General features: G+C 31.1%; 2 protein-coding genes across 2 annotated transcripts in view; both read right to left on the reverse strand.

The window, feature by feature from the left end:
- Positions 1-17830, reverse strand: part of Sesn (Sestrin) — a 211859-nt gene that overhangs the window by 147055 nt on the left and 46974 nt on the right. The gene's annotated exons all lie outside the window — the stretch shown is intronic.
- LOC108768460 (uncharacterized) lies at positions 1216-2119 on the reverse strand. The gene has a single exon (XM_018518884.1). The coding sequence runs from the start codon at positions 2005-2007 to the stop codon at positions 1735-1737; it is 273 nt and encodes a 90-aa protein (XP_018374386.1). The 5' UTR covers positions 2008-2119; the 3' UTR covers positions 1216-1734.

The following is a 17830-nucleotide window of genomic DNA, read 5'->3' on the forward strand; positions in this document are numbered from 1 at the left end:
AACAGTATTATAAAAATTGCTTATACTATCTGATAGAAGATACTTTTTACTTTGTATTTATGTTTTTGAAGTTGTATTTTTACCTTATGTTTAAGAAATATTGTCTAAAAACAAAGTGATATGTCGATATCGGTAATCTTCCTCTATATATACATATTTCAGTTTTTGAATTTTGTTCCTTTACTAAAAAACAGAATTCTAACATCTTTTTTGTAATTATCGTAAGAATCTACATATAATGGCGTTTTCCATTGGCAGAACTAATGGGCATTCAGTGCACTTTAAAACCGCTGTACAATCGACGTAAAGATGTATGGTTATTAAAAATATGATAACGAGTTAAACCGCAAAATCTTCAATACATTTTATTATGCTATTTAATAAAATATATTTTAGGCATTATATTATCTCAGATATCTTATTTTTACATTTAGATTAGAGTTGCAACAGCTTCAATGTGCACTAACAATAAATAAGTACAAGTTTTGCCAATGAAAAACGCTATAATATTCTATTAGTGTCAAGAATAAAAGTAACGACTTGTTACATTTTGAGTGACAATAATAGTAACAAATTACTTTTACAAATCAATAACGTGAACGATAACGAGTTACTTTTTAGGAAAAAGAACGGTAATGGTAATGAATTATTTTTATGAGGTTGCCAACCCTGTAGTTATATCTGTAAGCAATTATTAATATACTAAGTCAGCTAATTTTTTGCTACAATGAAAATTGCAACAAGTTTTTTTTCATTACAATAGCAAACGTATGCGCCATCTTAGTTAGCATATTTTGTTTACAAAAATTTTAATTTACATGTTGAATTAATTTTTGTAGAAAGTTATTTTTGCTGTATCAACAAATTTGTTGTGCGCCATTACAACAAATATGGTTAACTATAATCGCTAATTTGATTCAGCTGTATAACTTTGCCACTTCGACATAGAAAACTGTCTGTTCGTATATTACAGTTGTAGATTTGCTGAATCAATAAAGTTTTTAGTTGCTGTAACAAATTTTTTTGTCATAATAAAAAATATTTAATGCTTCATATTTTTTAAATGAGTTCTGAATCTCTACCAGCTCGCTATGTTATAAAAATTACCTCGTTCATCACGTATTAAATCAGAAATCTCTTCGACGCGTTCAAATTTTTTTGTAAAAAAAAATTTTATTTCGTCGTAAATTCACAGAATTTTCAATGCTATGATATGCAGAAATTGATACAGAATTTTCAATGTTACGATCATACAGAAATTAATAAGAATAAACTTTTGGATTATCATATCGATCGAATGTAATTAAAAATTATATACATAATTACAACGATAAAACCTATTTATCTCTCCGCTTCGATTTATCGGTCGAACAATTAATCACGCGACAATCTCGTGCAATTTTAAATGTCTTTCCTCGAATGCAATGGTCGACATTCAAGTGAAGAACCTTTGCAACCGAAAAAAATGCCCCAAAGTATTACAGTATCGATGATTATAAATACTATAACATACAATAACATCTTAACACATTCCTTGAGAATATTCGACCCAAGGATTCACGTTACAACCATCGTTAATCATATACCTTGAACGACTATTGGGACCACCGATGTAAGAATAGATGAATACCAATATCCAAGTACATTCGTAGATCAGTCAAAGGGATGATATTGCCGATGCAAATCTTTCAATTGACGACATCTCGCCGTGATCGATGATAAAAGTGGCACAATCTAACCTCCGATCAGCAGCCAAGGCAAGAGGATGGTGACGCAGAGCGCTGCTACACAACTGGACAGCATTGCCAAGGGACTTGCGGCCGTTTCCATTTCCATGTTCTCCGTCACACCATAATCTTCATCTGGTACGAATTCCCGGATTTCTACGTCACATCGGAAACATACGCGTGCGGTGCTGCTTTTGAAGTGAGATCCATCCTTGCGCAACACCTGCGCCCCCGAACCTTTGCGTTCCAGCTTCCAACCAGGCTCCTGCATCAGCATCATCTTATATATTCTCTCGTCAAATTCGAGTATTTCACGATCAGAGAATTACGCTTCGAAATCGCTTTGATTCTCGCTGGATTCGTAAATCAGACTCGAAGATCACGGAATTCCAATTCTCTGATATTCACGAGACAGAAATACGCTCTCGCGGAGAAGCAGTTGGTTTAATTGGTTTCCGAAGATGCTCGTCGCTTCTATGAACAATATCTCCGCCAGCACCGTCGTTGTTTACTCGAAGATATACTGTCGATACCTGCAAAGGAAAGTTCTAGCATAAATCGGTGGATAGCGCGCTGCACAGGACGATGGCGGTACTTTAATAACATAAAGATCGATCGCACACGATGGTTCAAAGAGGCGATCCTACGTGACGAAAAGTTTTTATTAAGTTATTATATTGTAGAGTTTCTTTTGCTTCTTGTTCGATTACGTGACGGATCTTGAGATCATTGGCTGCTGGATGTTATTAAAGAAAAGGAATCTTTATTACCTTCACCACGGGAAAGAACAACTTTACTGAAGTATATAAAAAGTTAGTTAAAAATAGATCTGAAAATAATTTTATTAAACTATCAAAATAATTATGTAGAACACTCAAATTAGTTGCTAAAATATCAAAATTTTTTACAGTGCTGCTCATTATTATTGCTTGAGAGTTCTACATAATCATTTTGGTAGTCTAACAAAATTATTTTTAGATTTGTACAGTAAGTTCGTCTAGCTGAATTTTTTAATATTTCAGCAAAAATGTTCTTTTCGTGTATTACAAGCCAAGAAGAGGGCTTGGTTCACTTTTTATCTGAACCTGACACATCCATCCATCTTTTACACTGCTATTTTTTTTAAATCTAATCCCTAACAAACTAATCTCAATGTGATTACAATATTTTCTTGTTATTCGTATCTTATGTCTCTCTCTTTCTTTCTCTATCTGCAATAAATCTTCACACATTTTATATTTCTGCTTACTTTTCCCTTTTATATCTCTTTTTATTCTACTTATTTCATTTCTATCTGTGCTGGATATTATTACAAATTTAATTTCGCGATAATATATTTAACTTAAACAATTTATATTATTTCATATATGATGACAATTATTGGATATTTTATGTATCTTATTTCTTGTTACTTCATGTATTACATGCACTTTTTGTTCAAACGTCTGAATGCCCATATTTGCTGCAGAATTTCTAAACCTTCGCAGCCACGACTTATCGAACGTGTCACGTTTTACAAATGCATTACAGGCTCGAGTAAAAAGCTAGAAACCGTTCGTCGGCGACTCATCAGCTTCCTGCTGGCAAGAACGAGTATTAATCGAAGCAACTTCGCGACAGTTTCCGGTAGTGAGATCGCGGACAACGCGCACTGTTAATATGGCCTCAGTCGCCATGCTGCAAACCTATATATTCACGATCACGAGCAATCTCGTAAATGTATTACAAACCAACCGAACAATAAATCCAGTATTGAAAATAAAACATGGTAAAATTGCAAATAATCTCCGTTTTTATATTTTGTATAATGGAAGCGCCTGTTTTATTCATTCGAGCAATACTAGATAAACATCGTAATTATCTTAAAATAATTAACGCTTCCATATACGAGAGACACAATTTTAAGGAATAAACGCAACGTTGTAATAAATTTCTCCTATTTACGGAAGCTAATAGAGATTTGTACAGTATTAACGATTTTTTTTATCGTCGAACGAAGACATTATCTTGAGCTTTCCGATACTAATACAATTAATTCAATCCCATCTATTTTTGCCGGACAAAACACAATGCATCCATTAAACATTTACGCAGCATTGAAGATTAATGCGAATTAGAGAGGTGTTTAAACATAGACGAATTGTCTGTTTTATTATTATGTAGGTATGCTTTGTTTGTTTCTACAAAGTTTTCAGTTTTCTGCAAAGCTCTGAAATAGTGTCGCACTGCAGGTAATTAAACTGCAATTTACCATGTCGATGATTACAGCTTGTCAAATTAAATCCGCTTGCATACCAGGCTAAACAGGTCGGGTGACAATGCAGCCTAATTATAGACGGACGACGACTAACATTGACACGAGACATGAAATGTGATTTCGCGATTATGATTATTCAGGAAAATACGCTTGCATGTACTATAGTCTGTTATCGTAGTCGTTGTCCCATTTCTACATTACAAAACCACGTAAATTGCTCTTAATATCTCAATATGATAAATATGATAACGAATATGGAACAAAAGAAACTTTCTATATACATACGCACTTTCTATAAATACATTTGCTTTTTATGTATTCAGATCACCTGAAGAATCGGGTTTTCAATATCTAAGAACAAATTGACGCAGAAATATTCGTAGAAATTTTTTTTTAATGTTTCATTACGAGAGAATGAATTATCTTATAGTTTTAGCTATTTGAAACTCTCTTACGTTTCGCAATGAAAACTTTTTAAAACAATCCACGGCGTAAAATATTTTTGAATACAAAAATGTAGCGCTGATAAGTTAATAAATTTTGTTATATCCCTTATAATTATTTATTAATATTTATTATGAAAAAAAGATTAAATATAAACTAGTTTTATAAAGTGAAAAATTTTTTTCCTAATTTTATATCCTCCGTTATTATCCAAACTTATACTTCAGCAATTAACAAATATCATGCCAGTGCGTATAATTCGTGTATTAATTATGAACTACAAGATAAATGTATATTAATTATAAACTACAACATAAATTCAAAGTGAATTGCATCCAACTTTATAAATAACGATATGCATTGGCATAATGAGACAATTATTACAATATTTAATGCTCTTGCATCATTTTGGGAAAATCACGCCGCAAATATCGTTCAGCTCGCCAAGTTTAATTTTTGCGCCTAATGAAACTTTTAATTGTTTAAATTTGACAGAAATAACCGATAGCTAAAGATCATATATTTTCAAGCAGACTTCATTATCGCCACAAGTTTTTTTAATTTTCTCAGGGAAAGAGACAGTAGAAAATAAAAAATAGAAAATCAAGTGCTGCAAAGTAAAACTTACAACTTATTTTTCTTGAAGTTAGTAAGACAAAGGTAATAGAATTTCTTCTTACAACTCGATCTTCTTCTATTTTACTTTGCCGCAAGTATAATAACCACTTGACTGCTGACTCTGTTTCTATTCGAAGAAAAGATTACAATGCAAAAATTATCGTACAAAGTCAATGATGTTACTCGCGTGAATAACGGAAGATTTATGAATACAAAGAACGGATATCATTATTATCATTATTGGACAAAGTTCGATTTTATTTATATTATATATTATATATTATATTATATATTATAGTTTCCTTAATATTAGTTTAATAACTGTGATTGCACACAGAAAAATATTCTATTACTAAGAAAAGTGATCACAATTAACTTTCTTTCTATTAATGGTTATCTTTAACAAAAAATATATTCTTGATAATAGTCTTAAAATATACTTATTATAAATTTGTGAAAATCTCATTAATAGATATATACTCAAAATAAGAATTTATTTCTTTTGAAAATTACTATAAAATTGATCAAAAAAAGACTTTATATAATAAGCAAATCAATTTGTTTTAATTTAATAATCTTGACAAAGTATTAAATTTATTAGGATTTTGAATATACTTTGAATAAATTTAATGTTTGTAATGAACTTGGGATAAATTTGCGGATATATGAATTTTTAAAATATTAATTATTATTTGCATACAGTATACGTATTTTTCTGTATGTAGTAATCCAAAGACTTAATTTTAACTTTAAAAAAACAGCTATTTTTTATCGATTTACTGTTCTATATCTACTATATGTAACTATACATAAGATAAAAGATACAAAATAATTATTATATAGAGCCATTAGAAAAAATACAGCTGGGAAAAGTAAACAAATATATTTCCATGAGTAATAAGAAATCTTTGTACAAAGGTTATTTATTAAAAATATTTTTTATATAAAAAATTTTACTGTATGCAAATAATAATTAATATTTTAAAAATTCATATATCAGCAAATTAGAATACTAGAATTTTAGATAAAACTAGCATTCTTCTCGAAACTTGATTTTGGATTTTTCTCAATTCAATCGTTGATTGAAAACTGTTTTGTTTTACATAAACATACTAGTGTGACCTCCTACGGGATTCTTTTCGAGATTATTCTATTCTCGATGAAAGTGCCTACACGTCTATTCATTCAATTGTAAGACAACTTACGATGCGAACTCGAGCCAACCGAGGATTTTGTGATAAGTGCATTGAAATTCGTGTTGAGAAAACAACGCTTTAAACTTTATCAAGTTATCGTAGACGTAGTTAAGGTTACGAGGTTATATCTACGGGAAATATCACTAACATAGGGAAATATCACTATCACTAACATAATCAATGAAATAAGCACTGAATGCAATATATCGATAAAAGTATTGCCAAAAAATCGCTGACCTATTGCTAATCATAAATTATTGCTGCTTATAGTATAACTTTTTGAAAATAAAAATATACAGGAATTTATGACAGAAGATAAAGAAAGATGACGTCATGTTACCTCAATAATATTTATCATCGCGAGTCCAAGTTGAAAAAAGAGTTGTATTTACGAACAAAGATCAAGGGCAAAGTCCTCGCCGTGATGCAGTAATAATTCTAGAAAAAACTTATCCAAAGTTAGAAGGCTATGCCTATTTCTCGTCACATTCCACTTTCAAATCGCAACTTGTACTACTTTCTCCAAATAATTAAGGATTCGATAAACATTCCGCGCATTTCGTTATACAACGCTCATTATATTAATATGTTTGGCGGGCAATCATAGCGACAATACATTTATCGACTACATCGTTGTACTATCGCGACCTATCGCGAATGAGATAGCCCAAGATTTCTGTGACATCCATATGGAATTTCATCATTTCCATCATGATAAAAACGGCACGTGCCACTCGCAGTTATGCCAGTGTAAATATAGCGCACGGAAAAACTCGCTAAAAAAATAAAAACTTCGTTAGCAACTAATATTTTTACTATTTACAAAGACGTAGATGTACGAAAAAAAATTCTTAAAAAGTCATAAATATGAAACACGTTGTGTAAGATTTAACAACTTTTTTCACAAATGTCAATGACAAGACACTTCGCACGATTCGTTATCTAAAATATACGCGCACATTTATTATCTCGTGGACAGTTTATTATCTTTCATAATCGCGTGGGCGAAAATGAAATCTCCAATCATATGCATAACAAAGGTTTTATTAGCGAAATTCTCAAGCACGACAAAAACCAGATTGATGAGATATTCTATAACAAAAATTGATAAATTATCAATTGCAACCAGTGAAATTGTAACTGAGCATTTGTTTTAGTGTTAAAAGTAAAAATGAAGACAAAATTACTTCAAGGGAACGTTCCAAATTGCAAAAATTAATACTAAAAAACTAACGTTATACCAGTTAAAAAATCACACTTAAAATGGATGTTCTTGGGATCCTATGAATCCTGTACCCAACTTGGGCAGAAACAATGCGGTTTTTGAAAAAAAAGTGTTTCAAATAAAAGTTGTAAGGTTTGAAAAGAGCCGTCACATGATGAATTACTTAGATTTTGAGTCCAGAGCTCACTTTAGACCCAATAAGAAAAAATCAATCTTATTATAAGTAACTCATTTTTAAACCGTACAACTTTTAGTTGAAACATTTTTCTTTTTTAAATGCGTTGTTCTTGAAGTATTTTGTGTCTAAAATGGCTGAACATGTTTCGGCCTGAATCAAGAATCCATCCAAGATTTGACCAATCAGATTATCTTTAAAACGCGATTTTTCGACTGGTAATGTTAATTTTTTGATATCACTTTTACAACTTGGAACTTTCCCTTGTCAGCTCTACATATTATTTAGATAGTTATTGGCCATACTGATTTGTACATTCACAAAGAGCTGACTTATCTACATGATGGAGGAAAGCTAGTATAAACAGTAAAGCAAAGATAGTAATCGGAAAGGCCAGTTATTCAACAGCCAGTCACCCGCACGATCAGTATCTTGACCGATCTGTCAACCAGTAGCTGACCCTCAAGTCATACCTGTCAACTCGGACGTTAATTTGTAATTATGTAAACTAAGCAAAAGATTCTATTTAAAACGAGGGAAAAAAGGCCTCTAATTAATATTTTTTTCTGTATCTTAAGATTTCCATAAAGTGTTATTAAAGTTGCTTGTTTACCACGTCTTTATGGAAGAGAACATGTATGTGATGTTAACTAGATCGTATAAACTAATTAAGCAGATTATCAGCTTGTTTTTATAAATAACGATTACATATTATATTATGTAATACTCCGCGATTATTTGTTTAATAAAAAATCAGGATACTTAACAAAAGAATAAAACGGAAGGCGAATACAAATGAAAATGTGAGATTTTTCAGAATAGTAATTTTCGGACCAGCCTGTAAGCGCGCGGATGCTCGTATATGTCGCGGATGCGGGACGCGAAAAAGCTCACGGATCATGTCATTTGCAAAGGCTTTGTAGCCTTTTGTTCTACGAGCTGGCAAATCTCGGCGCAGCTTTGACGCTGCAATCCGGCTGAAAAGCGCCACGGTGCAGGGCGTTTCCATGCACGCGGAATTCACGGCAGTGAAAACACGGAAAAATGCCAGCCGCGCGTCATGATGGAGAAATGCGAATGAAAAACAGCGGCGTAACTGCAGTTGCGAGTGAGTTTAATTTCAAGCGGTTTTTTATCCTAACGGAATTTTCATTTGGGAAATTATTCACAAAGGCATTTTTAATTTTACATATAGCACGAAAAAATTCATTAAAATTAAGAAATTTATAAGTACATCGTCAACTTAATCACATCATTTTACACATCTTATCCTTTTTTTTTCATTTTCCGTTGTAATTTTCGTTATATATATTTTTTAATTATATATCCTGAATGCAACGGTTTATTGCGGTTCTTCTGAAGAATAAGCGAAGGCCGAAAGAATGACGCATTGCGAACAAACACATTCGTTATTTTCGATTTTGTAATAGTCTGGTCGACCGAATCGACAAATCTGACGGATTCAGCGACGCCCGTACCAGCGGCCGTTCTATAATTCTTTTTATTCACCAGCCATTGTCCTTTATCCGGCGGCAAAAATCTCTATGTCCACGCTGAAAAAGGGAGTTGTCGCGCGCGTCCGGAATTCTCCGTTTTTACGGACGGACAGGAAATATCCTTCGGGAGAGACGTGAACACAACGTGCCGTTTCGTGCAAATGAAGGTACGCGATGATAAGCGCGACCTTTTTCATACAGACGGGATCATGGTATTTTCAAGTAAAAAGCGCTGATTCTGGATTTACGGAAACTGTTAGTACCGAGATGATTATTAAAATTATTTTTAGATATTCATTATATATGCAGACTGAAAAACCATTAGAAAACCAGTTGCTTTAGCGAGCTCTTAATACCATGTTAACTCAGTATAAACTAGATCAGTATAAGCTAGATTATCTACTACTGTCAACATAAGAGATTAAAATAAATAACTTTGTTCGATCCCCGACCGAGGTAATATTTTTCGCAATAAGTTTTTTATAGATTTTTAAATGATTCAAATTTGGGGGGATTATTAATATTTTAAACTGTAAGTCCGAAAGTAATAGGCGCACAGTCATATTTCTGAGACAAATTCGTTTAAATAACATATATATATATATATATATATATATATATATACATACACAGTCACGAAACTAATTGTCCGGACACAGATATTGCAAGTTTATTTTTCGGTATAGTATCACCAAATAATATAATTTTTAAAGAATAATAGTATTTGGAAGTGAGAACTCTCTCCAGTGATTTACTTTCATCTTTAATATTAGTTAGAGAATTATATTGTGGCGACTCACCACTAGAGGTCCACGGGACTCACTCAGTTCGCGTGAGCACCGCAGCCACGCGATTCTTTTAAATTCAGAAACATCGTTCTGGATTCATTGCAGGCGTCTAAGGCAAGTCTCACACTACATCGCCTTACTGATGAGTATAGTAGTGTGGGACCAGGACGAAACGCTGCGGCCGACCACAAAGCTTCGAGTCAGGCCTCCTTAGGCCCGATTTCACAATATATGGTTACTTAAAGATTAAAAGTAACCAAGAAATTCATGAATGAATTTCATTGATGAACCTGTTGGTAACCTTTAATCTATAGGTAACCATATATTGTGAAAACGGGCTTTAGTGGACATCCACAATATTTTCAGATACATATATAGACTTAACCAACAAAACTATAAAAATCGCGAAATTAATTGATCGTACAAACAAAAATAACATTGAAGAAAATATAATATCAAATAATATATTAAGTTTTGATAGCGCGTGGGATCACCCTTAGCTTCAATAACTGGATTTAGAAAACTCAATGTATTATTTGGTATTATAACTTCTTCAATGCTATTTTTGTTTTATCCCATCAATTAATTTTGCGATTATTTTTATAGTTTTGTTGATTAAGTCAATACAGATATCTGAAAATATAATTTTGACTAATATTAGAGATGAAAGTAAATCACTGGAGAGAGTTCTCACTTCTAAATACCATTATTCTTTAAAAATTATATTATTTGGTGATACTGTACCGAAAAATGAACTTGTAATATCTGTGTCTGAACAATTAGTTTCGTGACTGTATATGTATTGGTTTAATATTTAATTTTGTGACCGAAAGTGCTGCTCTCGTATTTAGGTGATGTACTCACATTAATGGTCTTGTTTCTTATTATTAAATTAACTTTATTCAGATTTTATTAGGATAATCGTAGCATTAATAAATAACATGCGATGAGAAATAATCTACTAACCAAAATGCAATTTTCGAAAATAATATTTCGAATAAATACAATTAAATACGCAACGGCGTATAAAAATTACATATGTAATTATTAAACGCGTGCAATACTTGTATACTTCTTGCATTTTCTCAACGAACAAGTCAACCTACGGCACATCTGTTAACATCATTGTTTCGCCGGTACTTTTGACGCTTTCAGGAAACCGAGTTTGAACAAAAAGCGCTTATCTCGTCGCTTCGTGTTCGTCCTGACTTCATACAAAACACACGTGCAAACGATACGGATAAATTACATAACACCTAGGTGTTTTGACACGTAAACAGCGCAAAAAAGTGTAGACTTTTCAAGAAAAATATTTCGTAATAATTTAATTCTTGACTTTAGTAATATGGGGAGTTGATGTTATATAAATATATGACGTAACATTTATGTTAAAATCTAAACCTTTTATTGTCAAAATTAAATCATGTTTTTATTTTAAATTATGTACGTTATGTTATAAAACAAGTTGAATTTAATAATTAATATTTCATAGCGTACCTACACATTATCTTCCTTTCTCTCTAAAATGAAATAATAAACACTACTTTTTAATCTCCAAGTTATACATTTTTCCTTGAAAACTAATTATTATCACTGTAATACAACTTAAAAGAAATAATTGTCGTTATCGTGTAGCGACGTCAAAGCTAAACTAAATGACAGATAAAGTTTACATTAATATAAACTTTAGAACCACGATATAAATAACAAAACCATAGAGACGAGCCATTGAAAAACAGATTTGCATTCAGCATTCATTACGCAAATTTTCGACAAAGCATGGCAGAGTTTTGAAACAAATAGTTATTGAAGAAATTGCGTCGTGAGGATAATTATATTCACCGATTTGTCATCCCTCGCAGGTTCCAAAGTATCATCTGAATAACTTCTTAATTAAACAAAAAAACTTTTTGAAATGCAATCACCTAATTATACTACATTTATAGTATTCTAAGTAGTCTCAAAACGAACAAACAAGTTTATATATGCTCAGAAAAAAAGATGTTTATATTTTTAAATATTAATTTTAAGGTATTAAAATGTTTTATTTCGTGCCCCTCTATTTTTTAAATGTTTTAAATGAGTTTACAAAACAGTAAAAATTATTATTATTTTTATACAAAGTGCTTTTGTTTGAAAACTCATAAAAGTGTTTAATCCTTAAAAGTAGTTGTTATTTAGAAGCACATAAAAATGTTTAATTTTTAAATGCGTTTTAAATTGAAAATGCCAAATCAGTATTATTTTTAATAGTGTTTAATTCCTAGACGTATTTGCGTTTAAATTATGCGTTCCAATTAAATAATTTTCATATTGCAAATATATATGTAGTTGTATTATTGTATATTATTCATTAATATAACATTTTTCTCGATATAAAAATACAATCTTGCTTTGGGTTAATTAGCAGTTATACACGCAAACTATTTTTATTTCTTATACATTCGTATTATTGCCATTAAATAATTTTAACTGAGTTTTTTACGCAACAACAAGTGACGCAAGTGTACGTCAATAATTATAAGCATTAAGCTGCCGTTAAACAACGAAGCTGACTTCGCACATTTTTCATGTTTAATCTTGGGTTTATTGGTTTCACGCTCCAATTTTCGTAGAGCATTAGCTAACTCGATAAACATTTAGATTAAACCATCTACATATGTGATTATTCAAGATTTTTGCATATTCGCGCCTGTCCAAATTCTCTGAATCTTATAAAGCCATAACTTTTTTCTAAAACAACATTTGATACTTCAAATTTTTTTATATTATTCTGCACGAAATTAGCAATGATCATTACTGTTAAATACATCTTACTGTACATGTGCAGGTGCATTTTTCTATATGCAACATTGTTTAAATTTAAAATAGCTTATGGATTTAGCTATAAATATATACTATAAATATAATAAAAATTATTTAAAAATGTATAAATTTGCCAAATGTGTAAAATACTCTTTTCAAACTCATCTTTTGTTCTAGTATAAAACACATATAAAAAGATATAATTCTACTAAGAAAAGTGATTACTTACTTTTCTTTTAAGTAACAATTATTTTTAACAAAAAATATTTTCTTGATAATAGTTTTAAAACATATTTATTATAAATTTTAAAAAATCCATTATTATCAACTTAAAACAGAAATTTATTTTCTTTCAAATATAAAATTTTATTAAAAAAGCAACTTGATGTAATATAAGCAAATATTTTAATTTAATAATTTTGATTGAAGTATTAAATTAACAAGAATTCAGAATATATTTTAAATAAATAATGCTTGTGATAAATTTTCGGTAGATTTGTGATATATAAACTTTTGAAACATTTGAAATAAGTAATTAATATTTTAATACAGTAAGTATTTCTCTGTGTAGGTACGATATTTTCTATCTAGAAAACGTGATAATAAAACTGGACATTAAATACACCGGTTATTCACACTTGGCCGTATGAAAATGTAAGTCGAGTCGCATATCAACTCTTCATTGTCTATTTTTCTTTCTACATCGCGTGTGACGAAACTAAAGCAGAGATCGCGAACGGAATTCAGTCGTGTTTCAATACGCGTATATTTAATCACAAATTTATGCGACGACATTGTGTACAGCTCGGATATGCGTTTACATAGGCGACAAGGGTCGTCACTTACCACTGCTTACAGTGACGACGAACCAGTGAACGTTCGATATTAGCATTTCAGATGCGGCTAAGTGCACAGGATAACAATTTACGGAGTATACCAAAAGCTCGCTTCTCCCGTGACATTTAATTCAAGTACATAGTATGTAAAGCTCGAAGATTGTATACATTATGAAATAAATCTCATGTAAGCCGAAAACACCTCGGCAAGATAGCGCGTGATCCTCAATTCTGTTCAACATAGACTTCTATGTTCAAGTTTTATTCATCTAGGAAATGAGTTTCTCTCAGTGATTTGTATATCCTTAATATTTTATATATGCAATATTATATAATTCGAGAGTCTTGTTAGGTGAAAGTTGAAAATGTGTGAAAAAGAATGATATAGTAAAATTAAATGTAGGAAGAAACATATTTCAATCAATTTCAATCAATTTCCCGTAAAAAAGATTAAATAATTACTGACCTAATTGCAAGAGCAATTTGACGAAAATTAAATTATATTTCATCTGCACATGCTTTAATTAATAAATTAAATTTCAAGTAATTGATAGAACTCCTCGATTCAATATTTCCTATCATACTTTATTTGATCAATTTAATTTCAGAGACATTAATTATCGAGACATTCCTCAACATTCTTTGTCAAACTAATAATAGCAGCTGAATAAAACATTTGCTAAAATATATTCCTAAACATTCTGCTATTTTATGAAATATTTCAAATATTTTCTATGAAAATTCTATGGAAATCCGATCGCAATCGCGATTTTTTATTGAATCTTAAATAAGAGAGAGCATAATTAAAGCATTAGGTTATACTTAGATTTGATCTTTTAATCCACATCCTGATTAGCGATCGTGTTATTTGAACAATTCATTGTAAATTCCATGATTGCGATCGGATACATAACTGACGTTAACATAATAACTGACATGACATTATTCATGTATATTTAATATTTTAAATTTTTCGCAAGGTGGAAGAAGCTTTGATTTCTTAGAAGCACGTTGCCGAAACGCACAAGAGCTTGTTTTCCACCGTCCGAATGACCTAGAAAAACAAACTGCGCGATGCGACGCAAAATCGGAGCGCACATTTCCGCTATCACACTTTTCAGCACACAATCACATCCAACAGCCAATAAAACGCTTTTCGTCATAGATCATTCCGTGCGCAGCTTATTTAGCATTACATTAACATAACGCATATACGTCTTTGATGTATTGATATATAAACTCGACAGCCGCTATTTACGACCTTAATAAATAATTTACTGTTGTATAAATATAATAATAGTAGCACAAAGAAATAAAGTAAATAATTTTATCAGAAATCTAAATATTCTCAGCTATTTAAATGAGAGTTCTTATTCCAACAATATTTAAATGTTAATAATCTTTTACCATGATAAAAGTTAAAAATAAATTTAAGAGCTGTACCTATTTCTTAATTATATAGAAAACTTCTAAATAAAATAATAAAGTCATATTTCCGCGATGCCAAAAAATAATATAAAACAAATATTGTATAACAATATAAACAATAATAATTGTCAACCAAGTTTTTTCAATTTTAAATTTATCCACGAAATTCTAACGTAACCGGGATTTCTTTCATCATTATGTATTCCTATTCTAGCCCTACACGTACCTGCGAGAGGGGAAGAATCTCGCGAATCACACCTTGACCTTGGCACGTGCCGATTTTCTCCGTGACAGACAATTTTTTAACGCAAATGAAACGAGCGAAGCCAAAAACGGAGCACACACGTCGATATGTAATAACGTCGCAGGCACCAGACCACGTGAAAACTCGTGATTCGATTACACGGCGTGTTAAATGTCTACCATTAAATATCGGCGGATCCGAGCACGAGGTACCGTCCTACCTCAACGGCGTGCGATACGAAAGTGGGAGCCTGCGAGATGCGACGCAACGTTACTACCGGCCGGCTGGCAGGCGGGCTGCGCGCGTCTGTGTGAGTATACTACGATTGACTCCGGCTGACAGAACCGGACGATGATTGATCCAAAACTTGGGGAGGGCACGGCTCGACCAAAGCAATTCTTTGGAATACAACTAAACAACTTGCGAGCGTCACGTCAATAAACACGCAAACGCGATAATTAATTTGTTTGCCTCTTCATTTAAATACCTTCGAGACTCTATTAATTTTTATCTAATCTAAATCCGTTATTCCAAAATTTTATTTTCAATAATTTCATTCTGTATTTTCAATTTTTAAAAATCTGCTTTTATGTATAAAGAATTAAATGGAAGTTGTAAATTTACGATTTCAATTATTATTTTATTTATTATTTTACCCACCATTTTTTCTCTTATTTCTACAATTAATTGTTTTACTGGTAAATATACGATTTTTAATAGGAATATTGAAATCAATGCGGAATTCTCAATTCTAAAATAAAAATAATTATTATAGTTTTCGCTAATTTAGATTAGTATTATTGACACGCTATATTAAGCACGCGATTTAAAAACACATAAACTCGAATATGCGCAGTGTTATTTTGCGACCTTGTTTCTAGATTTATCGCTTTCACTTCGCTACGCGTGCCATCCGCACGCAATGCGTACTGTAAAACTAGTCTCTCTTCATTTAAAAACCGCTGTCACAAATTTCATACAGATTATACAATGTATTTTACAATCCATAAAATTTGTATTAAAAAGCAATCAATCGATTTCTCAACCAATTTATCGCCAGTAAGAATGTTTGTTATCCACTTAGACAAAATATGAATGAATTAGAATCTTATAAATCGTCTAAATTAGATATTTACAATTAATTTCGAAAAAACTATCATAAAAAATACATCATTTCTATGACTATTATTTACTTACAATGTATCAAAAATATTTTAAGATTTATAATAATTTTTAATTTTTTGTTGGCATCACAATAGAAGAAAAAACAGTAACGTAGTTTAGTTCATTCTTATGTGACATGCAATTTTTCTTTATCTTTCTATATTATCAACAATTATATAAATTCACAAGGCCACGATTATTTCCCAAGAAATCATTAGATACAAAAAATACGTTTCACAGGAAAAAAAAAATAGAACCGTAATGCAAAAAAATTCCTGTTGCAAAATTTGTCGAAAAAATTCTCGATTGTCAGAAAAAAAATCTAAACTGATTATAATCCAAATAGAATTAACTCAAAAAAGATTTCAATATAAAAAAATATTTTTTTCACATAGCCATCAATTACCGAACAAAGATGCTTTTAATGTTTCAAGTGATCTTTGGACAAGATCGTACTTACCATAAAGCTTTCTAGTAGTAAATTGGCTAGCCATATTTCATGGAAAAGGAAAAGAGACGATACGAAAACAGACTTTCACATTGTTATATACCATTCGCATTCATCTTCTTTATACGATTTATTTTAAAGTGCTGCCTCTCTCTTTTCTTTCCGTAATATATTTTTATTCTTCTTAAATATAAACGTATTACTTTCTTACTCGAGAAATCGAGAATTTTTAAAATAATATCTTAGAAAGATCGTAACAAGTTAAGATAACATTATCTGACAAAATATTTCGTGAGATATAGACGTACAATAGCTTACATTCAATTGTACAGGAAATCATAACAAAGCCTCTATTCAATTTCAGTATTGATATTCCACGTAATAATATGATTTCTAGATCTTTTTGTGGATACAATTTGCGTCATGTCAAATATCATTATATAAATACGAAATATTGATGTAACTTGGTCAGAAGCTATTTTCAAACATTCTGATAACTGTCACGAGTATAATTGGATGAGAAGGATAGGGCCAATTATGGGAAACATAACAGTAATAGGGAATAAAAAAAGATAAGAGAAAGGAAGGAGGAAAAGAGAAAGAGAGAATACCTTGAAGTGGATAGAAGTAATATTCGCAGTTTGTTTTAAAGAGATGATTCGCTTTGAAATCGATTTTGTCCAAGAATTGTATGACAATGGCAATTTTTGTAGTAGCATATCGTTGTCATTTATGCAACGATATGGGTTTTCTTTCCATTATTTGCTTATCTTATCGTACGTCCCTCTTCTTTTTTTATCTTCCTGTTCTTTATTAACTTGCGCTAAAGATAAGGTCATTTTATTACCGAACAATGCAAGGGAGATTGTTCGCTCGGTATACTTCAATGTATAGGTATTTACGAGGGTAGCAAATTTCCTAATGACGCACGAAACATGCACTTTAAGTACAACGCTTAATACAGAAAATAGAGAAAAAA

Source organism: Trachymyrmex cornetzi, unplaced genomic scaffold (assembly GCF_001594075.2).
Source record: "Trachymyrmex cornetzi isolate Tcor2-1 unplaced genomic scaffold, Tcor1.1 scaffold797, whole genome shotgun sequence".
Classification (NCBI taxonomy): Eukaryota; Metazoa; Arthropoda; class Insecta; order Hymenoptera; family Formicidae; genus Trachymyrmex; species Trachymyrmex cornetzi.